Genomic DNA, 27,605 nt, shown 5'->3' on the forward strand with positions numbered 1-27,605 from the left:
TTAGTTTACGCAATTCTTTGCAGGAAAGCCTACCAAGCTAATTTTGCCTTTAATCCATTTTAAGGCCCAGTATCAGTCAAGCAACCCACAAAATTACAAGTCTTATACCCATGTTAGAAACAACTGAGAACAGTGGATTGGCAGAATGGCTAGAGCATCAGAAAAAATACTTGGCAGTATTTGTTCTAACACTGTGTTCAATTCCTGCTGCAGTCAACTTTGACTTTCAAACGTTAGTGGTTGATAAAGTATCAGTCAAATATTAGGTTTTAGGATTGAATTCAGCAACAAACCTCATCCTTCCTAAATTTCAGGCCTTGTATCTATGTTGGAAACATTTATTATTATTAAGGTGATGAACTGGCAGAGTTGTTAGCATACCAGGTGAAATGCTTAACAGTATTTTGTCTGTTGGTACATTCTGAGTTCAAATTCCACTGAGGTCGACTTTACTTTTCATCTTCTTGGGGGTCGATAAATTAAGTTACCAATGGAAAACTGAGGTCGATGTAGTCAACTATCCCCTTTCCCGAAATTTCAGGTCTTGTGCCTTTTGTAGAAAGGATTATGAAGCCAGTATGCTCCGATGGATGTGTAATGTCAGTGTGCATACTAGACAGAGTGTAAGTACCTTGAAAGAAAAGTTGGACTTAAGAAGCATCAGTTATGGTGTGCAAGAGAGATGATTGCGCTGGTATGGCCATGTGGCAAGAATGGATGAAGATAGCAGTGTGAAAAAGTGCCACACCCTAGCGGTTGAGAGAACCTGTGGAAGAGGTAGGCCCAGGAAGGCCTGGGATGAGGTGGTGAGGCAAGACCTTCGAACATTGAGCCTCATCGAGGCGATGACTTCTGACGAAACCTTTGGAAATATGCTGTGCGTGAGAAGACCCGACAAGCCAAGTTAGACCATAACCCGTGGTCTATGCCAGTGGGTGTAACCAGCCCACTTATGAGTACCCCTCATTCATTGGACAATAAACTTTGCTTATGAAGACCTGTTGAGTCAAGTGAAATAAAAATCGCTGACATGGCCGATGACAGTACCACCTGATTGGCACGAGTACCAGTGGAACGTTAAAAGCACCATGCGAGCGTGATCGTTGCCAGAGCTGCTGATTGGCTCCCATGCTGGTGGCACGTAAAAAACACCTTTTGAGCGTGGTCATTGCCAGAACAGCTTGACTGGCCCTCATGGTTCATAAATGCACCCACTACATTCTCAGAGTGGTTGGTGTTAGGAAGGGCATCCAGCTGTAGAAACTTTGCCACATCAGACTGGAGCCTGGTGCAGCCTTCTGACTTGCCAGTCCTCAGTCAAACCGTCCAACCCATGCCAACATGGAAAGCGGACGTACGATGACGATGACAATGATGATGACTGCAGTGCAGTTATGGAAATGTTATACTTTTCACAGAATGTTGTAAGATAAAAGCCAAAATTAAGGGTAAAAGTGAATGGCTGTAGAAAGGATAGGGAAGGGAGGGAGAGAAAGAGAGAGAAAAGAAGTAGAAAATAATATTTAATGTAAATATGTCATGAATTAAATGTGTTCTCGGCTAGGTTGCAATGTCTTACAGAATTATGTCCCTTGAGTTAGATTGCTTGGAACGGGGACACAGACACACACACATGTAAACATGGGAGATTGGCTCCACAAGTTGCCATATTAATTAAAATTGTGTAAAACAAAGAAGATATAATTTTGATGATACTGATTAATAAAAACATTTGTGAATATATATCAAATTAAATACACAACCAAAAGAGTTACTAAGTTTTGTGCTATTATGATACTTGAACAAGCATATTTATAAAATACGCCATATCCATCTTAAAGCAATCTTTCAGGCTCTGTTTATGTTATATACTATATTTTCTGTATTTTACTTGTTTCAGTCATTAGACTGCAGCCATCCTGGGGGTACTGCCTTGAAGGGTTTAATTGAACAGATTGACCCCAGGACTGTGGCCATGCTGGAGCACCGCCTTTAGTCGAGCAAATCGACCCCAGGACTTATTCTTTCTAAGCCTGGTACTTATTCTTTTTGACAAAATGCTAAGTTACTGTGACGTAAACAAACCAACACCAGTTCGCAAGCTAGATAGATCCCTAACTTTGTAAAAATATCTGCACTTACACACACACACACAAATCCACTCACAAGACTTTGATCAGCCTGAGGCTATAGTAGAAGACACCTTCCATGCAGTGGGATTGAACATGGAACCATGTGGTTGGGAAGCAGGCTTCTAACCACACATCAATGCCTGTAAATATGTATTAGGTTTATTGGGTAATATTGGGTTTTATCATCCATCCAGAATGATAGAGCTTTAGCCATCATTCACATAACCTTACTACATAGCTATGGCAAACTCTGTGTGCATGTGTGTCTTCAGATACTTTTAGAGAGTCTTTGTGTTTGAATGACAGTAAAACCATCTGGACAAGGTAAACTTCAAAATCAAGAACATCTTGCCTACAGCCCAGTTCTGACCTCTTCTGACTATCATATCTTTGGACTATTCAAAGATAATTTACAAGGTTGTCAATTTCCTACAGATAAAGATGTGAAGGAAGTGGTGCATAAATCGTTGCACAACCAACTGTAGACCTTCTTCCTGGAGGGAATATGAAAGCTTGTGGACTGCTGGACCAAGTGCATTGTAAAGGAAGGAAACTATATAGAAAAATGATGTACTTGTTTATCCCGTGCTTTTGTGTGAATACAGTGAAAAAACAAGAGTGCATTAAGTTTTTGACTCTCCCTCATATATATAGTCTTACCTGAGTGCATCTGCCATTTTTCTGGCTTGTACCTTACGTTCACCAGTTAGCAGAAAATGGAGGTCTATGCCAGAGCAAAAGACACTGCCAAGACTGGAAAACATCACAAGATGACTGTCATCATATTTGGCAGAATTTAAGGCAGACACAACTTCTTGAATAACCTAGCAAATGATAAGAAGAAAACAAATTTATATTTACAAAAGAAATAACAGCAAATACAGCATTTATGAACAGTATAGGGCGGGAAAGAGAGAAACCACCAATTTTTCTCTTAGTAACAAAAAAAAAAAATATCTATGGTGATGAAGAAACTATCAGTTGACCACCACACTTCAGTCAGTTCACAAACCGTAATGCACTCACTTCTATGCAATTCATAGGAGACAGAAAGAGACAGAAATTATTGATGTTTCCCATTCAGCTTATTTGTATATGTTTGATCATTTACCTTATAGTATACAGACATGTAATGTGAATTTACTTTGCTATTTTTATTTATTCTTTAAGGCTTAAACAGAGGAGGAAGGGCAGTGGTTGTGACCCTTATCAGGGCATCTGAAACTAGAAGGAAGTGAGGAAATTATCACCAGACTGGAGACATAGTCCAAGTGCATACAAGAAAGTGGACTCTGCTGAAAGCACCTAAAGGCAAGATGGCAGAGGAAGTTCAACAGGGCAGTAAGAGTAACCCCAACACTCAAAAGCATGGATGATCCAACCAACAGACTTCCCTAGTCTCTATATACAAATTTCACTCACAATGTCTAGATCAATATGAGCCTAAGGTAGAAGACACTTGCCCAAGGTGCTGTACAGAGTGATCAAAACCAAAACCAAGTCATTGCAAAGCAAACTTTTTAATCACACAGTCATCCCTGTGCCCAGAACTATCCATAGTGCTTCCATGTAGTTACTTGGACCATTTATATTTCCCAGCCTAATTACCATCAAGACTTTCCCTACAATGTCTAAAATGGGAGGATCTATACCTTGTAGTTTACAAAGACTGACAGAATAGACAATAAAGCAAACTGAGGATTGGATAACCCAATGTTATCGCTTTCAAAAACATCAAATACACTGGAGTAAAGATTGTTTGCCAACATAACATGGCAGTCCCGGTTTAGGACAAATGTTGCTGTAATTTAGCCCCAGGAGATATTGTCTCTCGAACAAGGGAACAGATCATGTTGTATAGCCAGCTGGAGACGATGTCTCCTGGAGCTAAATTGCAGCAACATTCGTCCTAAACCAGGACTGCCATGTTATGTTGACAAAACAATCTTTACTTCAAAGTACTGTTACTGAATATCTCTCATCGTGAGACTAAAAAATAGTAATTTTCTAATCAAATACACTAATATAGCAACTTGCTGTGATTTTCTTACTTTTCATTATATTTGTTACCTGTCAATGGTAATTGAGTGCTACTGAAATTGATATTTCATGTCTACAATTCTTACTACACATGTGTTTGTGTTTGACAAATAAGATTCTATAGGTATGAAGTCCCAATTGCTGTAGTATCCACTGAATATTGTAGATATACTTTCAAATAAATATGGATTAAGTGGTTAATAGGAAAATTTATACTTCTTTTCTTTCAGTATGTACACCGAATTTCCCAGAACACAAAATTACATTTTCAATTTGATAATCAACAAGGTAGGTCGCTGCATTGTGCAAGGGAAGCAACTCTGATTTGAATTTTCTATGCATTTAGATATTATCCTAGCAATGTGTGTATACTCTCTCTCTCTCTCTCTCTCACACACACACACACACACACACACACACAATATTCTGTATACTTTTGTCATACTAATTTGACAGGGGTTTACATTCTGAAGCTGAAAAAAAAAAAAATTAATATAATTCAGATCGTGTTCCACATTCAATGCTTACACAGGCAAGTGGGAATTTTGCTTATTTGGTCACTTGCATTCTGTTCGTGTAATAACAGTTCATCCACCAAAGAGGTCATACACCACAAAGATACACACTAAAAGCAAAGCTTCTTATCTATGCTGAAATAATAAGATATGTGTATATTACCTGCAAACACAAGATAGACCTTGAGCAGAATAAATATGCAGATAAGCTGATGAAAACAATATACAGTGTGGTTTTCAATCCATCATCATCGTCGTCGTCGTTTAACGTCCGCTTTCCATGCTAGCATGGGTTGGACGATTTGACTGAGGACTGGTGAAACCAGATGGCTACACCAGGCTCCAATCTGATTTGGCAGAGTTTCTACAGCTGGATGCCCTTCCTAACGCCAACCACTCCGAGCATTCTTATTTTTTTTATTTTCTCTAAATTTGTTGGGTCTGAAGAAAGAGTCAATGATCAGGACCTTTGCAAGCCATCCTAGACGGGCAAAATTGATGTCATTAATGCTCTTGGTCCTTTGTAAGTCAACAACTGCAGGAATGAAATGAGCAGGAAGGAGAGGGGGATCCAGAAGGCTGACATGCTGGGAAGGAAGGGTTGGGCATAGTTATTAGGGCAGGAGCAGGAAAAGTAGATGGAAATTGGGTACGATAGTAGATAATGAATGGAAGAGAGAGACAATGAGGAAGGGGGAGTGCCTGAGTGGACAGGGAATTAACCCAGCCTGTTCAAAGAGTGAAGACTGTTGCAGTAGGAGTAGAAAAGAGCAAAGAGAGAAAACAGCATGGCAAGGGGTGAGTGGAGAGAGAGGCGAAAAGGGAGAGAAAACAGCATGGCAGGGGGTGAGTGGAGAGAGGCGAAAAGGGAGAGAAAACAGCATGGCAAGGGGTGAGTGGAGAGAGAGGCGAAAAGGGAGAGAGAAAGCAGCATGGCAGGGGGTGAGTGGAGAGAGAGGCGAAAGGGGAGAGAAAACAGCATGGCAGGGGGTGAGTGGAGAGAGAGGCGAAAAGGGAGAGAAAACAGCATGGCAGAGGGTGAGTGGAGAGAGAGAGAGATGAAAAAGTGATTCTGGTTGTGCAATGTTTTTTTGTTTTTTTTAGTCTGAAAAATCCATTGTGGATCATGATTGAAAACTAGGCTAGTAAAATTTGTAATTTTACTACATTCATCTGTTATTTAACTTGTTCTAAACCTCTCATCAACTGACAGATAATGAATTTAGAGAAGAAGGTTTAGTGACTTCAACTATGGCATTGTATGTAAGTGTGACATAGAGGCTGACAGACAGGATTTGTGACGTGATGAATTTTCTTTTCAGTGTCAGTGTCTTAGAAATATCCTGAAGACTAGCTGGCATGAGCACAACACAAAGGATGAGATCATGAGAACTGCAACAGACTATCATAGCTAGACAAATGAAGCCGCTTGGCCAGGCATTGCACTTACCATTGGAAATACTAGCAAGGATAGCTATCCAGTGGATAACTGAAGGAGAAAGAGAGTCAGGCCAGTAAAGGCGTGGCAAAGGACTGTGTAGAGTAACTTGACTGAAATAGGTGTCACCTGGGAAGAAGAGTGCAGCTTGGCTGAGAATGGTACTGCTTGGAGAACTCTCATTACCTGATGCTGTTTGAGCAAATTGAGTTGAACCTAACAACTTTAACTGAGTTTTGTGAACTAAAACACAATAGATGTCAGAAAATCTACTTACCTGTGGATTTAAAGCATTTCTTAGTTCAGTGTGAGTGTTCAGCCATATTTGAGTGTAGCCCTTTGATTTTTTGACGACGATTTCTTTGTATCTAAAAGCACACTCACTTTGGCGTACACTGAGACGGCGTTCAATTTGAGTTTGACATTCTTCATCACTACTGTCAGTCTCTTCTTTCCGTTTATGCTTCTTGTTTAAGTGAGGCTGTGGAGGAACTTTTGACATGAGTAAACGGTATGTGTTAGTGGATGGGCTGGTAGGGATCATTGGTAACATCTGGAATCCAGGCACATCTCCATACAATGTATCCATTGACATGGTGGCTGGATTCATGGATGAGGTACGCTTGATCTGGCTGACATCTGCAGTGTAAGCAGTCACTGCAGAGACAGGTTTATTTGTAATTCCAGAAATTACTGCAATAAAAATGAGATAAAAATATATATACAATTTTACTTTACAAAGCAAGAAACATCTGAATAGAAATATATAAAAAATAAATAACTTCTCATCCATTTTAGTAATCTCTTTTCCTTTGAAATATATGATGCATGCTCCATGAAGGCAATGTGACCTATGCCACTGTTGCATAACTAGCACTTGTGCAAGTGTTGAGCAACTAGCACCTGTGCTGGTGGCACTTAAAAAGTATTTTTGAGCATTGGACCTCGCGGAGGTAATGACGAATAACCGAGATCTTTGGCGACAGAAGACCCATCAAGCCAAGTGAAATCATAGTTGTGACACAAGTGGCACTTATGCCAGTGGCATGTAAAAGCACTCATTACACTCTCAGAGTGGTTGGTGTTAGAAAGGGCATCCAGCCATAGAAACCATGCCAAATCAGACTGGAGTCTGGTGTAGCCCCTCAGCTAGCCAACCCTGGTCAAACTGTCCAACCCATGCCAGCATGGACAACAGGCGTTAAATGTTGATGATGGTGTTGATGACTGCAAGTGTCAAAATCCAATAAAGGAACCACAAAGGTTACTCAACTTGCCAGAAATATCAAGAAAATCTCTCTTAACATTCTACCACCTTAAAAGTAAAGGAGCAACACATTGAATAAAGTAGTCCAGGTACTTATAAAAAGATCAGTCGGTAACAGGTTCACCTTGAATGACATAAAGTAACAAAAATTTCATTACAAATGTTTTCATGGGTGTTCTTAGTGTACTTTTGCATGCTAAATCTAAATATGAAATAAGATTTTCTTTTTTCCTGTCAAGCTTAGTTTTCTTATGATGCTATGTTCATTTTCTCTCAGCTAAAGTAATATACAAGTATAATTAAGGATTTTAATATTAGTATGTGTATGTTAGGAGAGTACACTTTGTAAAATTGTTGGCATCAGGAAGGACATCTGGCTGTAGAAACCATGCCAAAACTGAGACATTAGAGCAAAACATGATGATGATGATATAATTATTGTGTCAGATTGGTGAAGGTGTATGGTTTAGTGGTTAGGGTATTTGGCTCATGATGGTATGGTATGGTTGCGAGTTTCATTCCCAGTGACGCATTGAATCCTTGAGCAAGACACTTTATGTCACACTGCTCTGGTTCACTCAGCTGGCAGAAATGAGTAGTACCTGTATTTCAAAGGGCCAGCCTTGTCAAACTTTTGTCATGCTGAATCTCCCTGAGAACTACATTAAGGATACACGTGTCTGTGGACTGCTCAGTCAACTGCACATTAATATCACAAGCAAGCTGTTCCGTTGATTGGATCAACTGGAACCTTCGTTGCTATCAATGACTGAGTGCCAGTCATTATGTAATATTAGTATAATTTATTTCTCTAAATGCTGGCAGGATATATTTGATCAGGGCAGTAAACTGGACATTTGAAATATGTCTAGAAATGTTCAGATGTAAGCCAAACGTAGAACTACCTGAATCATCCTAGTTTCTTCTACTGTGTATGTGGTGATCTAACTTCAAAAATCTCAATAGCATAATTTCATACTATTAGAATAAAAATGCTATGAACATTATTTTGAATGTAAACTGGGAAAGTAGGACAACTCTTATGCTTGCTACATTTTTTTTTTTTGTGGTATGTGTAAGACTACTAAAAGAGATAGCTAAAAGTCAACACCACATATTATTTACAATTCCAATGATTTGGAGGAAAATCCAAAGGTCACACATGAGACTATTATTTCTACCTTCTGAGTACAAAAGGGATCACTTCAAAACCAAAGACCTTACTTAGATGATATCCCGAAACCAGTTCTCCACAGTACTCAACTTCCAATACAAAAGCTTTTATATGATACTTTAAGCTGGAGGATATTACAGGGAAAAAGATGAAGACATTTTCTGAACCAACAGTTCAGATTACTATTTTTCCAATGAATCACACATATATAGTCACAAAGCTGTCTGAATGACTATGTTCATGATTTGAATTTATCAGAGACAGGACTAAACTAAATTTTAGGTTCAAGATCAAAGAGTGCAACACTAAAATTAATGTTTTCACAGCTGCCATGGTGAATTCAGAGAATGGCCCTCCCATGAAGTAAACAAATGACATTTGTTCATTGATTCTTCAAAAATCAGCATAAAAGCAGTCTTTCTTCATAGCAAAAAAATGTATACTTTTTTATGTCAATGTTATGTGCTGCAATCATAGAAGTTATACACAACATGAAGTTGTTTTTACAAAAAGTTCAATATCAGAAATGTAAGCAGAATACATATGGAGATCACTGCACTTTTACAAGGATTGTAGCTAAATTACACCAAGTTCTGTTGTTTATTTTTATGTGAGTGGGACAATAGAGACAAGCAAAACCACGATGTTCTGAAGTGTTGGTTAATATATACCTAACTTGTTTGAAACAAGAGAAAATGTTTTGAATGGTTTGCTTCTCTCTGACAAAGTGTTCTTTTTTTTTTCCTTAGTACATCAAGCTTGGACTTCTGAAAAACTTTGTTATAAAGTGAGTGGAGAGAGAAATGCAAACTGGATTACCCTGTGTCAGTAAGGCCATAATTATTTTTGTACACCCTCAGATCAAGGAACTGTTGAGTGATGGGGGGTATAAATGAGAGTCGAGTAAATTCAGGAAAGCCACATGCCAAAGTTTTAAAGGTAAGGGAGCCAAGTTTTTAGGAAATTTCAAAGCTCAAAACTATAACAAAATGGCAAGCAACCATAAGTTTTATCAAACAATGAGATGTAATATGCCCTTAACCCTTTTTGATACCAACTCACTTGACACTACCCCTGGTTCTATGATGCAAACTTACTGTTCTACAAATGATGTAGATTGAAACATTGCATCAAAATTTTATGTTGTGTTCCAAATACCAGATTAATAATAACAAAGTTACTTTACTAAATTTTTCATTATTTTCAAAATTATTGAAACAATGTCAGTGTATTTCAACAGTAATATGGTAACAAAAGGATTGGGATTAGGGTTATCAGATATTCTCTCAGAAAACTTTGATGCTGTAAATGAGGAGCGAACGAGCGTTAGCAGGTAAGTGGAGCCCAGTATGATTGCTGACTACTGATGGACTCTTAGAAGAGATATATCTGAGGTAAAGTACAACAGACCAGGTTACTTTCTAAACTACAGAAGCATGTACTTTTATTGCACTTTGATAAGTATGTAACTATGTATATCTATAAAAAAAATTGCATTCCACACAAAACTAACTTGATAAGAGAAATGTTACAAACTTATTTGGATCCAGCATAAAATACTGTAAGAGTCAAGTATTTTCAATGTTGAGATACAAAAAACAAGTTCCTTAGTGTTATAGGTATATTCAATCAAGGTTGACCAAAGCCAAAGGGGAAACCAACAACTGTGAGCCAAGGACATACACTGCGAGATCTTGTTTGGAAACCAAATTTGTTTCTCATCTTAAAACAATATGTAATAGAGAAATTATATCTCGCTCGTAGTGATGTTTTTACCAATCAGATCCAGAGTGCATTCTTGATATGAAACTGGATCTACTCTAGTTAAGGTGTAAATATCAAAGTCATGAACATAATAACTTCCCATAATCAATCTCAGATCAATTCCAATAAATTCACATTAATGACATATAAGATCACAGCTGGGCACTTAGTCTCCACAACAAATCACAGAGCAAACATAAAAAAACACAACAAAAAGAGAAGTAAAGGTGTTGTGTGGATGCCCCCAGATGATAAGTAAGCTAGTCCAATATGTATAGATAGTGAACGTGATAGCTTGTCGTGGAAGCGTCGCGTAGAGCAAGATGGAGCCGTCAGTAGACTAGACGTCAAATCCAGTTGAGCAGAGGTACATTATTGGTGAAGGCATGCCATCCAAACGTGCGATATAACAGTGGCGACGAGGTTTCGAATAGTACCAAAATGGAAGAGTTACTGAAAGCAGTTGTCAAACAACAAGAGCAGCAACAGCAGCAACTACAGAAGTTAACAGAATTGTTACTGCAGTCGAGAAATGTGACAGAATCATTTTCAGCAGATGGTGTTGCAAATCCCATCAAAGAATTTCACAACAAACCAGATGAAGGAACTATTTTTACTGCATATTACAGATGATATGAAGACATATTCCGAGAGGAATGCAAGGGAGGGTCTAGTGAAAGGAAGGTAAGACTCCTTTTGCGAAAGCTTGCCCCTCCGGAACATGAAAGTTTTTGTAACTTTATTTTGCCAAGAAAGCCCGCAGAATTGTGTTTTGATGCAACAATAAATATTTTAACTAATATTTTTAGCAAGAAAAGTTTGCAGTTTAATATTTGGTGGGAATATTTAAATTTAAAGAAAAACGAGTCTGATGATTTTGTAACATATGCCGGTATGGTTAATAAGGCTTGTGAAAGGTTTAAGCTGGAAGAATTAATGCCAGATATGTTCAAGTGCTTAACATTCGTTAAAGGGCTGGTGGTAATGGAAGATGTGGAAATTAGAAAAAGAATATTATCAAAGCTGAATCAAGATGTGATACTAACCTTGTAGAAAGTGGCTGAGGAATGCCAACAAATAATAAACCTTCAAGATGATACAAGAAAAATAGAAGACAATAATAAGAATGTACAAATGTGTAAAGAAAGTACAGATAGAAGAAAATATATAAATTCAAAATGGTGCTATGGTTGCGGAGACCGACATTTGAGGAAAGATTGCCCCTTTAATGATAAAACGTGTTTTAAGTGTGGTAAAATTGGGCATATACAGACAAAATGCCGGTCGAAGAAAATTGTAAAACCGAAGAAAGTCTACTCAACAAAAGTAAATTATACCATACAAAATCGAAAATTTGTGTTGGTAGAAATAAAAGGTTTTCAGACCAAAATGCAATGAGATACCGGTTCAGACATTGATAATAAATATGGCAAAATGGAGTAAGATAGGCAGGCTGGTGTATAAAAAAAGTACTAGGATAGCTCACGGTGTGTCAGGGGAATGAGTTCAATTCTTGGGCGAAATTTCACCAGAAATAAAACTTAAAAACATGACGTGGAAAAGTAAACTAATGGTATCTAAGAATACAATGAATCTGTTCGGGACAGATTTAATAGAAGAATTCGACCTGTGGGATCTACCACAGTCCGTGTGAAAGAAAGCATCGGAAAAATTGAAATTAAAATTGAAAAAGATGTACCCTGATGTGTTTTCGAAAGAACTCAGTACGTGTAAAAAAATCAAAGTAAAGTTTAAGTTGAAAGAAAATGTGGTGCCAGTGTTCAAACCAAAAAGGAATGTATCTTTTGCACCGTTAAATCAAGTTGAGAAGGAATTAAAAAGATTGGAAGACATGGAGGTAATTGAAAAAGTAGATTACTCTGAGTGGGCGACTCCTACTGTATACATAAAAAAGAAGAACAACGAAATAAGAGTATGTGCGGACTTCTCAACTGGTCTTAATGATTGTTTTAAAAAATTACAATTATCTGCTTCCAAACTCAGAAGAAATATTTGCTAAGTGCAATGGTGGGAAAATATTTTCCAAGCTGGATTTGTCAGAGGCCTACCTCCAATTACTAGTAGATGAAGAATGTGCTAAAGTATTAACAATCAATACTCATAAAAGTCTCTACCATTTCAAAAGACTGCCATTTGGGGTTAAGGTCGCACCAGCAATATTTCAACAAGTGGAGTTTGCGGTCCCATACTTGGATGACATATTGATCAAAAGAGAATCGAGGGACCAACATATTGAACATATAGAAGAGGTTTTCAAATGAATAAGCGATTATGGGTTCAAAGTAAGTGAGGATAAATGTGAATTTTTCTTGACAAAAATAAAGTGCTTAGGACAAGTAATCGATGAAAACGGACGAAAACCGGACCCTTCTAGGATCAATGTGATAAAAAAAAAAAATGCCTGCTCCCACTAACAACACTACAAGCATTTTTAGGCCTGTAAGTTATTACCAGTTGTACATACCTAAATGTATGAGCTAAGAGCTCTGTTGAACAAGTTGCTAAAGAAGTACTTGAAATGGGACTGGACAAACGAATGTCAGAGAGCATTCAAGGAATTAAAAAAGCGGTTAACATCAGAGTTATCGTTAACTCATTTTGACCCAAATCTGAAAATAATTGTAACATCGGATGCCAGTGAATATGGAATAAGAGCTGTGATATTGCATAAATTTAATGATGGTAAAATCAAAGCTATTGCATTGAGAGTTCTATTACCAACGGAAAGAAACTACAGCCAGATTGCAGTAAAAAATTCCATAAATTCTTACATGAGAGAAAGTTTACACTGCAAACGGATCACCGACCGTTACTATCTATTTTCAGTTTGAAAAAGAGTATCCCCACGCACTCAGCAAACTGCTTACAGTGCTGGGGGACTACCCTGTTGAATTACGATTTCCAGATGAAGTATTTGCCATCAATGAAAATGGGACACGCAGATGGGTTGTCAAGGCTAATTCCAAAATATAAGGAACCTTTTGAAGACATGGTGATTGCATTGTTAAAACTAGAAATGGAACTGAAGAACATTTTGTGCAATGTAGTACATGATTTGCTGGTAACGCTGGAACAAATTAAATTGGAATCAAGAAAAGATAGGTTCATAAACATGATTAAAAAAATGTTGAATAACACGAAAAATATAAATGAGTGGGACACAGGTTCAAAGCACTATTCAGAATGTAATGAGTTATTATTATATGCACAAAGAGTGGTAATACCTAAAGCACTGCAAAACAGAGTATTAAAAGACTTCCATGTAGGACATCCAGGGATTGTCTAGATGAAGAGCCTTATGAGAAGTTACGTTTATTGGCCGAATATGGACAAGCAAATTGAGAGACTGGTAAAACAGTGTAGTGGATGCACTATGGCAGCAAAGGTGCCCCCAATGCAGATTCAACCATGGCCAAAAACGGATTCTGCATGGTCTAGACTGCATGTGGATTTCACAGGACCAATAAATGGCTCTCATTACATCATCGAGGTGGACAGCTATTCCAAATGGCCTGAAGTGTGTAAATGTTCAAGGCCAACCAAAAGTGTGACGATTGACTTCTTGGAAGAATTATTCGCTCATTATGGGGTGCCAAACACGATTGTGTCAGATAATGGTACACAATTCACGGTGAAGGAGTTTGAAAGATTTTGTAAGTCGGTTCAAATGAAGCATGTGTTAACTCCGCCATACCATCCAAGGTCAAATGAGTCTGCAAAAGGATTTGTCGACACATTCAAGAGAGCTTTAAGAAAGACCAGATGGGAAACCCTTGAAGATACAAAAATGACAAACGTTTTGCAGGTGTATAGACTAACACTGAATCCAAATGCAGAGTCAGGTAGGTCACCCACAGATTTGATGTTTCCCAGAAAAATTTGTTCTATTTTTGATAAATTGTTGCTGAGTAGGAAACAGAAAATAGAAAATTTGTGTTTACGTATGTATACATGTATGTATATGTATATGTGAATCTGTTTATTTGATTAAGTAATAGGCGTAGATGTATAGCTATGTGTATGTGTATGAGTCTATTTCTATTTATACATGTGTGTATATATAAATAGATACATATGTGTATTTGGGGACATGCACACATGTGTATATTTGTATATGCGTGGGTACGTATGTGCATATGTATAAATGTGGACGTATGAGTGTATATATATGTGTGTGTGTGTGTATATATATATATATATATATATATATATATATATATATATATATATATATATGTATATACAAGTGCACATATGTATGTATATGTATATACATATATATATATGTGTGTGTGTATCAGTTTGCATGTATGTGTGTGTTTGTGTATATGTATTTATGTATGCATGTACGTTCTCACACATTTATAGGTATATGTTGTCCAACCCACTATCCGGCAGCGTCCAATTCTCTAACGGTTTTTTTCAAATGAATCAAGTCATAACCTTATCCATCTATTCTTTTCATAATCGGTCATAATGTCTTACGTTTAAGATGATTCCCATGCTTTCCCTGATGAGAAGGTTACAATTTTAATATCAAAGATCCCTATGGACCACACAGGTTGTAATCCTTTGAAACATATGTAGGAATAAAGTATGCAATTATAACATGCGTTTTCTCCATTCCTTAAATTCTTAAATATACTCAAATACCCAAAATTTCAAGGAGTTCCTGCCTTACAAACAGGAACTAAACCACAGTTATTTTGTGTTCTTTGCTACATTGGTTTCTATTAACCCATTTATTCTATCAGAAGAATTTTTATTCATTAAGATAGAAGAAATACACATAATTATATATATATATATATATATATATATATATATATATATATATATATATATATGTGTGTGTGTGTGTCTGCTGTGAAGCCCACTGTGTATATATATATATATATATATATATATATATATATATATAAATATGTGTGTGTGTGTCTAACACAAATTACAAGTACTCTGAAAACAAATGATTTTCTAAATATGCACACAGGGACCATACAATATATACACACCTTATCTATGCACTCTGACAAGTGGTTGGAAATGTCAAATTTTACGCTTTAAAAACATTAAGAATTATCTGCTGCAACAGATGCAGAATATTTTAAATCATCTTACATAGATACCAGTATAACCTGGTGGTTATGAATAGTGGAGACATAACAATTGTAGTTAGTTTGCTTTGTAACCATGTAATTCAGCTACATAGCACCTTGGGCAAATATCTTCTACTGTAGCCTTGGGTTGACTCATGTCTTCTGCATAAAATGTGACAATGGCAGCCTTCTGTATATATCAGGGATGGGTAAACTTTTTAGTGTGGCAGGCAAAAATTTCCTAAGAAAAAAGGTCTTCGGGTAGATCACAAGTTCTAACTCTTGTATATGTCTACGTATAATTCAATATATGTTAATAAAGATAAGATTAGCACATTAAATTAACGTGTAACATCTTCATTAATGCTGCCACTGAATTTAGGACGCTTATATTACTTATGAGGTATTCTATATTTTTCAGCTAGAGTGTAGTTGAGTCTCAAGGGGATGGTACAAACTTAGCAATATGTGTCTTATAGTGAAAACAAAATTTCCGTTCAAATGGCAATTATCAGAGGATTTTTGTTCGAGTCTGACCATCTTAAGTCATCGCAGAAACGTGCCCTATGTTACAAATAGGCATACAAATATTGTACAAATTTTATGATTGAAAAATTTGCTATATTTTGTACATATGAGTATGTCAGCGTGTGGGCACAATAAGATGGGCTAGCTGGCACAATTGCACCTGCAGACGGAGGGTTCCCCATACCTGGTATATATATGTGGGTGTATCCATGTCTGAGTTTATGTTTATTGTTGTTGAGTTGTCCCTTTGTCAAATACATAACTTAGCAACTCAGTTATTATATATCAATAAAATAAGTACCAGAGCTCAAACGGATTGACAAAAAATTCTTTGAAAGCATGACCACAGCCCAAAGGCTAAAACTAGTTGAAGAATAAAATGATATTGCAGCATGATTTGGTGAGTAAAATTTCAAGTTTTGAATGAATTTTCAATATTATAATTTATATGGAAATGATAAAAATTTCAAATTTCTAACAGGAATGAAGTGAGTAAACCCTTATAACAATCCTCACCATGACATGTTACCATTATACAGTAGTAAATCTTCTCTCTACAATACCACACTGAACAATTAACCACTACTGTCTCTTTAATAGTAACATCTAATCCAACCCCACTCCACCTACAAGTAACTGACAGACTGTCCATTTCTGCAGAAATTCCTCACCAGCATCCACCAGCAGCCAGCTGAATGTTGCTGGGTATCTATCTCATTATCTGATCAATGAAAATAAAATAATATAGAATTCTACTGTGCCATTATTCTATAAATCCTGAAACAAGTCCCTATATGCATTTTTGCCCAAAGGATTGCATTGCATGTAGTGAGAGACTAAACAGCAGCTAAGTAAATCATCGCTCTTGAACAAATAAATACACTCTACTCCAAGTATTGAGTACTTTTCCTGTTTGGATATCCTACATTCATGCATGTGTGTTTGATTAATGTATTTTACTTCCTCATCATTTCATCTTAGTATTTAAGAATTTGAATAGTAATCTTCAACAAACCTTTACATATGTTATGTAGATATATGTGAGTGTGTGTGTGTGTGTGTAATTATGTATGTATACAGATATATAATGTGTTGGCATTGGGATGTAGTTAATCAAATTGCCCAATTCCATGACTTAATAGTGCCTATTTTCTCAACGCTGAATTCAAGGTGTAAATAAATGTACCACAGTACCTAATGTAAAGTATTTGATTAACTTAACTGTACAGACATATTTAACCTATTTCACATCAGAGTAATTTCTGTAGGAGAGGGTGTGCAATCAATTGGATCAAAGCCAGTAAATCATAAATTTTATTACCTGGTAGGCAAAGGGCTAAATTAAAAGAATTAGTTAAGTAGAGCATTTGGTTTATCATTTCTATCATTTCATGTAATGAAGGATTGATGAATTAGAGGGTTTTTTTTTTTTTCATTGTATTTTTTTAATAGAACAGCTTTTCAGCAGGGAGTAAATTTAGAGCACGAAACAGTTAATTGAAAAGCAAAAAATGGCTTGGAAAACTAAAAATGGATCATTACAGAATGGAAAATAAATGCAAAAACTGTCAATTTAAACATTTATTATTTAGTATCAAATTTTTCATTGCATCAACTGCAATCTAGTCACAGGCAGGACTCTACTGCAACTGAAGTGAAGTTGGCTAACATGTATGTGTGTCTTCCATGATGTAATTGTTTTAGTCTCAATATACAGTCTCAGAATCAAATCACTTGTCAGGCAAGAACATATCTAAAATAAAAATAAACCATCCTTTTCTAAAGCAGAGAAACAAAAAATATCAATCTTACCTGCTTTTGATTCACTTTTCTTTACACTGTCCAGCAACTTCATTCGCTTCATCCCTTTTTTTTTGGTAGTACAAGGAGTTGATGTTCTGCTTGCTAACACAGTCAATGGCACTTTTGAGCTAGCATTTGTTTCACAGTTCTTACTTGTTGCCTTTGGCACTTTTTTAACAGTCTTAGGTTCAATCTTTTTTTTTGGTTTTGTTGGTTTTGAGACAAGTGAATATAATAGATCGTCATCACTGTCACATTCTGTACACTCATCACTCACACCATTTTCTCTTTTTACATGTACACTAGTCCTGCTCTTGCTATCAGGAGAAACCCTCTTAGAATTAGGTGTCTTTTTAGACTTGATAGCATTTTTTAATATCTTACAGGCAGATGTGTTTCTAAGCGATATTTTGCCATGTTTCCGTTCATATTTGCGCACCAACACTTGACAAGACTTCAAGTTACTGACTGGCTCCCATGTGTCTCCTTTGTGGCCAAAGCCTTTCCATCGAATGAGATATTCTAAATGATATTTGCCACTAATCCTCCGTGTTCTACGGCCAATAATTTGCTTCACCTGAAATTATATACAATTTCATTAACAATATATCAAAACAATTACAGTCAAACAGTTGAAATTAAGGGGGGAAGAAAAAAAACAAGAAAAAACTTTTTAGACAGAAAAATCAAAATAACAAGTGTGAAAATGAATACACAAAGATTAGTGAAAACATGTAGCCTTAAAAGATAGCAGATCTGACACTGGGCTTCGTATAGTTGTCTCCATATAGAGAAAGATAAAGACATTTGTTTACAACTGTCACAATGCAGTAACAGCAACATCATTATCAATATCATCACCAGGCCAGTTACAGCATCATATGAATCATGTATGTGAGTGTGTACATATGTATACATGCTCATGCACACACATTTATTCTTTTTCTACTTGTTCCAGTCATTGGATTGCAGCAAAGCAGGGGCACTGCCTCAAAGGGTTTTTGCCAAATGAATTTGGTACTAAATCCTTTATACTCTTTCTGAACTGCTAAGTTACAGGACTGTAAAAAGAGCAACACTGGTTGTCAAGTGGTGAGGGGGTGGGGCAGACAAGCACAAACCCACACACAATGGGCTTACACAGTTTCTGTCCAGTAAATTCATTCACAAAGTATGAGCTAGCCCAGGGCTTTAGAAGCCAAGGTGCTGCACAAGTAATCAAGCTTCTTCAACACGTACCCTTATGTGCATCTTTCTAATATAAAATGATTGCTTAACCTGCTTGACATAGCAACCAAAACTCACTCTGCCATCTGAAATAAAGGACACATCGGACAGTGCCATCACTGACACATTGATAAACATCCAACATTCCTAGTCAGCTACCACCACCTATCTTCACCCCACCTCTCTCTTCAACCACTCATTAACATCCATTCCTCTCCATAATCACTATTACCCTCCTCACACTACCTCTCTCTATGTTGGAACATTCTTTCTGCCATTATTCTCTCACTTCCGGTACTTCCACTTATATCATTCTGTCTCATGCACTGTCTCTCATCCTCCATTGAAATCTCTCAGCCGTTTTTTACTCAATCTCCTTACCAGCAATTATCACATAGCTGTTTATCACTCTTCCTCTTCACCCCACTCTTTAGAGCTCCTTTCACTCTGGTTTTCTTTCTCTCCCTCTCTCACATACATCCTTCTCACTCTTGAGCCCTTTTGTCACACTCTTCTCTCAATCAGAATCAAATACAACTCTTTTTTTGGTGAACAAATGGAAAAAATGTAGAACCAAGAGGGATATTTAATCTCTCTAGTATTGATGCCATGATAAAATCCATGCATTCAGTATGCTTCATAAAGTGGTTGGCAACATGAAGGGCATCCTGCCATAGAAAAAGTGCTAAATACTCTGAATAAGAGCAAACTGTCTCTGATGACCTATGTAAACCAGCATAGAAAAATAGACATAAACTGATGACAACAATGATGACGATATACATAAATATTGCTAGCACATCAAGGGACCAGAAAGAGACTCTCAGTCACAGTCACTGACTGTACACTACCTTATTATTTCACTATCTGTGTACAATGCTCCTTACTTCCCTATCCCCACCTCTCTCTCTCTCTCTCTCTCTCTCTCTCTCTCTCTCTCTCTCTCTCTCTCCATTTTAGTATTTCTATCACTCACAATGTGATTGCATCAGGACAGGAAAGTATAGAAATTCTACATAAGAAATACAATTTTTGTGTCCTGAGTGTGAACCATCACAACAGATGAATACTAGAAAAGAGGTAACTGCCCCTTCATGACTGCACTGATCTATTGGTGTACTATTTCTAGCATTGAATAGCTGAACATTCAGAGCTTTATAGACAGATTTATCATTTTGGAACTAACTGTATTTCTATAAGATATGTGCTCTGATCAATAAATATTCAGACTATTGCCATAGTAACACAGCTACAACATGTAGAGTGAAGCTGCTAGGCACAAATTTACTTTGAACTCTGTTGTACATACACACTAAGTTTTAACATTCTAGCTCACTTCTGCTGTTTACAGCACTACTTGGAAGTAACATGTGTAGGGGTGTTCATCACACTGACCATGACAGAGAAAGCTGAGCAGAGAATCTGTATCAAATTTTGCCAAAAGCTTGGTGATACCTGCTCAGAGGCCTACACAAAGTTTTCACAAAGTTTTTATCGTTATCAACACAATCAAGGAGATCATGTGCAACTGAAACTTAAGTGTCTTTTTGGTCAGCTGAAAGCAGTTTCGTCACAAACTTGGCAGACACGTGCCTCATGCCCAAATCCTCAGTGATAATGGACTGAGCTGAACCGTAACTAATCTGCACATCCTCTGATAACTCACAGATACTGATTCAACAATTTCCCATCACAGCTGTACGCACATCTGCAATGATTTTCTCTGTTCTACTGGTTCCATGTCTCCCAGAATGTTCATCACTATCAATATTTTTTTTCGGCCAACTTGGAAACATCTGAACCACTCGCACACTTGTATGTGGCTCATACACTCCTTCCCATACACTTTCTGCAACTTTGCACAGGCTTCTCAGCGGGTATCGCAATGACAACTTTCTCTGTCATGGTCAATGTGTGTGACAATCACATGTTAGACATATTACTTTGAAGTACAGCTGTAAACAGCAGAAGAGAGCTAGAATGTTAAAACTTAGTGCACATACACAGCAGAGGTCAAGGTCAATCTGTGCCAAGTAGCTTCACTCTGCGTGTTTTAGGTTCATTACTATGGCAACAGTTCAGATACTTATTGATCAGACCTTGTATGTTGACAGGTATAAAAATAACTCGATGTCAAAGCTCAAACTGGTTTCTAGGAACCTTTGCACCATAAAATATATTCCATCGTGCAGAACTACCTCATTTTTCTCTGTGCCACTTCTAATAGTCAATATGTGATACTGGTCTCTCTATTCTTGTTACCCTTTTAAAGCCACACTGGATCCTTAAATAGAAAGCTTAGACTTTCCCTGAGCTTGCTTACTGTTTTCAAGCAGAGTGTGAATCAATGCTCCACAACCAATAAATAATGAACTGATAAGTATCTGTTGTCACTAACTTCTCACTTTCAGTTACGTATAATGCATGCAAAACAAATGATACAACAGTTAAAAGATCCTTCAGAAAAGAGTGGTGGTAAGTATAGAAGATCCAGGACAAAAATTTTCTCCAGTTTTCCACCATGGCCATCCAGTTCAACAAATGATTGTCTATACAAGTCTGTATAATGCTTGTAATGCTGTAGTTTTTCTCAGGTTCATGTCTTCCATTGACACTTCTGTTCATGGAAAAGGCAACGGCTTAGAATATCATGATTCTCAAGCTCTTCTTTCAAGAAGTTATACTGTTTTTGACCTTAGGATTCTAAAATATGGACAGGGACTGCAACAGATTCATTACTAACCCTTTTATTGTCGAGTGTAAGTCTGCACCAGATTCCTCAAAGGGATTTCTTGTACTCACTAAAAATTTTCAAAATATAAAAATATCACAGACAGTTTCCATTTCTGCCAGCTCATCAATTTCTATTGATATTGATCTAGTGACGTTATATTATTTCTATCAGGACCCAGCATAATAATTAGTATAAGGCTTTCTACATTTGGCAATTAATTCTGAAATTTTGTAAGTTACAATTAATCCTTTCTCTAATTGACTACTTTTTTTCCCAATGAAGTCCTTTACTGCAGATTGATTTTTAAATTTATTTACAAAAGAACCCAACTTCTTTTTTTTTTTTTAATCTTTATGTGATTTTTTTTTTAAATGATCACTCATTCATTCTTGATGTTTTCATTTCCCATGTTTGAGAAAGTTTCCCCTTACCATAATGAACATATTAATAACTGCTCATTATCAATGGATGGGAGAACTTCATATTACAAATATCAATGTGTATTGATATCTTTTTTTCACTTGTTTTGTCATTATGCTATACCTCAATATTCCTGTTTACATTTAACAAAAAAAGGGGGGGGGGGGCTTTTTTCTAAATGAAGCATTTGTGCTTCAACAAAATCAGAAATAACATTCACTTGAACGCAATTTGAAATAAATAGAGGAAAGTTTCTTTTAATACTGATTTATCCCTTTGGCATTTAAATTTTTCTATGAAATTACTATCTTTTTATCCACATTATTTTAAATGAATAATACATTATGTTGCAGCTTTGAGATTTTGATGATGTGAGTGTTTATCTTTATAATGACATTGTAGCATAGGTGTGAGAGGCCAGATTCTGCTAGTCTGAGCATAAAACAAGAAGAATATTTGGGTTAAATATAATTGATTATATATGTTATAATTAAATTAATTGTGAAGCAGACTTAAAGAATCAGCATGCAAGAAAAGTGAGAGTTTGAAGGGTCATAATACTTTCACTTTAAAGCACATGTTCTTTAATACAAACAGACATTTTATAATACAGGATATCTCCCACAAATATAATTTAGAGAAAATAACCCAAGTTTTGTAATGGTGTTGCTGTTAATAACTGAAACCAGTACCTATACAGGCACCACTTAATTTCAGGTTGAATCATCACTCAGCATTCACTTTTCTACGCTTGCATAGGTTGAATAGAATTTGTTGAGGTAACATTCCTCACAGCCAGACATGTTTTAAACAGATGATTGGAGAAGGACACTACTTGCATGATGGTGACATCTATTCACAACTATCACATGAAGTCAAGGCAAGGAGACAATAATGCATACATGCATATATACAACAGGTTTCTTTTTGTTTCCATCTACCAAGTCCACTCGCAAGGCTTTAGTTAACCTGGGGCTATAGTAGAAGACAATTGCCCAAGATGCCATACAGTGGGACCGAGTCCAGAACATTTTTTTTTATAAACTGAAATTCAATGACATTATTATGATTGATATCATTCGTTATCAATAAAAAAAATTCAAAGAGATGATTTAAAAAAAAAAAAGGAATTTACATTTTTTTAGGTTATAATAAAGTCTTCAATAATGAATGCATTAATGAATAGAAGTATTCAATCGATAAAAAAGAACTTTCACTTCCTACATGTCACTTCTTAAGGTCAGCTAGTTTATGATATTAATTTTACAATGAGGTTTATATTAACAATTTTATAATAAAGAGCTACCATTCAATCTTCTTGAGAAAGATTATCTACTTTTAACCTGCTGCAGACTTAAATAATTCATTACTCACAAATATATTTTATGGTGGCATTAATTTTCCTGAGATTAAAACCAGTATAAAACAAAAGTTGCTGGTCAATAAAATTTTAGTCTTTAATAATATTTAATTAGGTCTTCAACTGAAAATTAGATACATAAGAAACTTCATTATAGCAACCTTTGAAAATAGTATGTCACAAACTGTGGTTAGCATCACTTAGTTTGATGGGGTGGCTGTGGAAGATTTTTGTTTATTATTTCTTATGTTGCATGTGGCCAGCTGGTTTATCATCAGGGATATATTTTTGGTGTAATTAAGAATTGTTTTTGTGTTATTAAGATGAGAGAGTGTGGGTGTGACTATTAAATTTTTTTTTTTTTTGTACTTCTTGTTTATTTTCATGGCTGTCATTTTAGATGTCAACAAGAACAACATAAATTTGAAACAAATCTCATATAATTGCAAAACACTCATTAAAAAAACCCATAAAAACTAATTCAACAACACAATTCTTAATTGCTCTAAAACATATACACCCCATAATAAACAAGCAGGTCACAGTACAAGAAAAAAATATTCATTCTGGATGTCCTTCTTTATGCCAATCAATTTACATAATGTATTAGATGCCACCAAGTAACTTGCAAGACAAGAACATTCAACTGTGCAAAGTTGCAGTATTAAAGGAAATGGTTTTGTGTCAGTTGTCATGAGGCTAAAATATGAGAGAGAGACAGGAAAATGAGCCTTGCTACACCGGAGATACATGGCTCCCCTAGCTGGAAGGATAGAAAGGATGATGAAATGAGGGAATATCATCAAGATACAAGAAGATTACAATTTTTTTTCTTATTTTGAACAGAATCCAAGTTCTTCTATGCAACAAGTTATGCAAGTGCAGATGCTTAAATATACAAGGATCCTAACAAAAATCTGCAAGCAAAATGACAGTAAGAAACTACTAAAAAAAATTATTGCAGAAAGTGCTTCTCCAGATCAAACAGAATTTTAAAGTAGCTTTTTGAAATTTTTTTTTAATGAAAATATGTTGTTTTTTTCTTTTGTTTGAAAATGTTCTATCAACTTTAAAATATGTTTTGTTTATTTCTTTACTATGCTTGATCAGAACTTGGACCATTTTGACATAGCAAACACTTCAGATTTGATCTTGTTCCTCACTTCCAAGCACAACCCTTATGTATACAACACCATCTTCCTATACAGTGAATGGTCCAAATACACACAATCCCATCGAATCTACTGGTACTTCAAGCCATATTTCTAAAGTGCTTAAGCCAATATTCCCAATCAGCTTAAAAACCAAAGCTAGTTACACATATAATTTCTTGAAGAGAAAATGTTTTTTTTTTTTGTAGAAACTATGCATAAGTTCCCCTACATTGATCTAAGTACATTTATAATAAGTTTATGAGGTTCTTAACAAGTACTCAGTAATTTGGCTTTTAGAATATTTATATTTGCTGTAGCATCAATATTTTAATATCTTATGTCGAAACAAACTGTAACACTTTTGATTTCTGATTCTAATTACAACCTTCAAAAATGTAATATAAATAAACCTAGTAATTTGAAATAAAACAAGAAAATACACCAGCATTTGTTGTTTCACCTTATCATAAAAATATATGAACACTGGGTGTTTATTTTATTTCTATCTTTATTTATTTATTACCAGCACAATATATCTCAAGGTCTGTTATCAAAGGTATCGGTTATCATTATCATAATCATTTTAGCCTCCACTTTTCTATGCTTGCATGGGTTGGACAGAGTTTATTAAAGCAGATTTTCTACAGCCAGATACCCTTCCTGTCACCAACCCTTACTTGTTTCCAAGCAGGATGGATAATATTTTTCCATGGCCAGACAAGTTTCTGCAGAATACTGAAAATGAATGACATTATTTACAACAACCATGCAATGTTAAGTCAAGGATGGATGGGCAGACAGGCACAGACACACGGACACACATACAACAAGTTTCTTTCAGTTTCTAGCAACCAAACCCACTCACAAGGCTTTGGTTGACCCAAGGCTATAGTAGAAGACACTTGCCCAAGGTGCTACACAATAGGACTGAACTTGAAACCATGTAGTTGAGAAGCAAACTTCTCAACCACACAAACCCATCTGCACCTTATACATGGTTTTAAAATAATAGGATGAAGTTCAAAGGAAGTTTAGTTACTTTTTCTAGCAGGTTGAGTGACAATGTAAAGGCTTCTTCATTTGCACAAGACAACATTTAAAACAGTAATATGTAAATAAGTTATTGCTCAGAACGTAACGTCATACACATTCTATAACAAATAAAAAAAAAAAAGATATATATATATATATATATATATATATATATATACACATGTTAATATGCAGTTGTAAGACTTCTTAATGATTAGTGTGGATTTAATTTTTATTCAAGTTCACTAATGGCCAATTATCCAGAACAGCAATGTGTCTACAAATGTTTAAAATGTTGGTTTTATTTATATACCTATGTTGTTAATGCATCAATATGTAGAACTTACAAAATATAGGTGCTTGACAAAAACCAACACTTTTAGAAACAGAGAAAGTTTCTAGCACCATCTTCAACAGATTCCACATTTTAGCTCACTGTTGAGCATAGCCTTGGGATCCAAGTGTAATCCATATGGATCACATGCTCTACCTAGCACACAACTCCAATTCCATCAGAACAGCCATATCATTAGACATATTTGCAAGCTCAGGACTTCCTAGTTGGAGATGTAGTCTCAGCAACAAATGTGTGTTTTAGATCATAGCTGGCAAAGCTGGGAGCTCATTAGTTTTTTCATATGCTGACAATACAGTGTAGGTCTCTGTAGAATACAAGAGACAGGTAGTACTACAGCTCAGTAAACATAGGATTTTGTCAATAGTTTAATAGTATATTGTTTCTATATTGATCACTGAGCTTCCCCCAAAAGCAACCTCAACCAACTCTATGTGGCAATACATCCCCATATCTAGGCTGTTCTCATCAGAAATCACACAACCCAAATATATCAACTTTCTCACAACACTTAGCAGCTGATTTGCAATCATGGCTAGAGGTTCAATCATATTTAAGCACTCCAGATTTAAGTTAGTACAAGACTTCAATCCTTTTCACATTTACTACTAAGTCAAAATTTGATACTGTACATTCAAAATGGTGTGTCATTGGATATCTTCTAGGGAATGAGTCATCAGGGGATGAATCATCAGTGGAAAGAATTTCACAAAATACACATACAGAAGCACTTCTTGGTAGATCTTAATCTAGATATGTTCAACAAGCCACCATCCACTTGTGCAGATATATACTCCCCCTGTTAGATTACTTGCCATTTTTTTGAAGAACAATATTCAGAAATAGTGCAAAGAGTGTTGATGCAAGTACACAGCCTTGCTTTTGGAGTGTACACAGCCTTGTTTTTGGAGCAAGTACACAGCACTGACTTACTGCATGGGCAACTGAAAAGAGGGTCTGAAATCTCCACAAATATGTCCAAGCAGCCATATCTTTAAAAGGATGTCATCAGTGTAGCAGGTGACCTGATTGTGATGCATAGGAGAAGTCAAAGACTGATTGCAAACAATGGTAAAAGGGCTATAAAAAAAAAGGTGTAAAATATTGCAAAATGAAACTGAATAGAATAACTGAAAGGAAAAGTAGAAAGAAAAACAGTTAAGATTCACTACACTAGGAGTACAAAAGTATTTTGCAATACTTGCAGTGAGGGCTATGCCAGTATCTTTGGTCTACAACCTCGACGAAAGAGCATACATTGAGTTCCCTCAATGTATGTATGTGTAAGAGAGTATTGTAGTTTGCTTGAAACATTGTGTATTGTTTGTAAAGAATAAAAAGTTTTGAATGGTACAACAATGCACTATAATACAAAAAAAAAATGGACTATATATTTGTTGTAATTTAGTTATCTATAGTCTAATGATATTTCGGAATACAATTCCTTCTTCAGATCTTTAAAAGAAATCTGCTAACAGGTCGTACTTGATTATGAGTGACAGCCAAAAAAGAAGAGACGAGTGATATAGAGAGTTGTAACAT

At 36.0% G+C, this 27,605-nt stretch overlaps 1 protein-coding gene across 6 annotated transcripts in view; it reads right to left on the reverse strand.

The window, feature by feature from the left end:
• LOC106883562 (chromodomain Y-like protein 2) overlaps positions 1-27,605 on the reverse strand; it is a 188,767-nt gene that overhangs the window by 13,940 nt on the left and 147,222 nt on the right. For all 6 annotated transcript variants that reach the window (XM_052967610.2, XM_052967614.2, XM_052967606.2 and 3 more), the window contains 3 exons: positions 17,791-18,358; positions 6,403-6,818; positions 2,793-2,956 (listed from right to left, as the gene is read on the reverse strand). In XM_052967610.2, coding sequence (XP_052823570.1) covers positions 2,793-2,956; positions 6,403-6,818; positions 17,791-18,358 — 1,148 coding nt within the window. The remainder of the gene's footprint in view (positions 1-2,792; positions 2,957-6,402; positions 6,819-17,790; positions 18,359-27,605) is intronic.

Source organism: Octopus bimaculoides, chromosome 1 (assembly GCF_046866305.1).
Source record: "Octopus bimaculoides isolate indiv1 chromosome 1, ASM4686630v1, whole genome shotgun sequence".
NCBI lineage: Eukaryota > Metazoa > Mollusca > Cephalopoda > Octopoda > Octopodidae > Octopus > Octopus bimaculoides.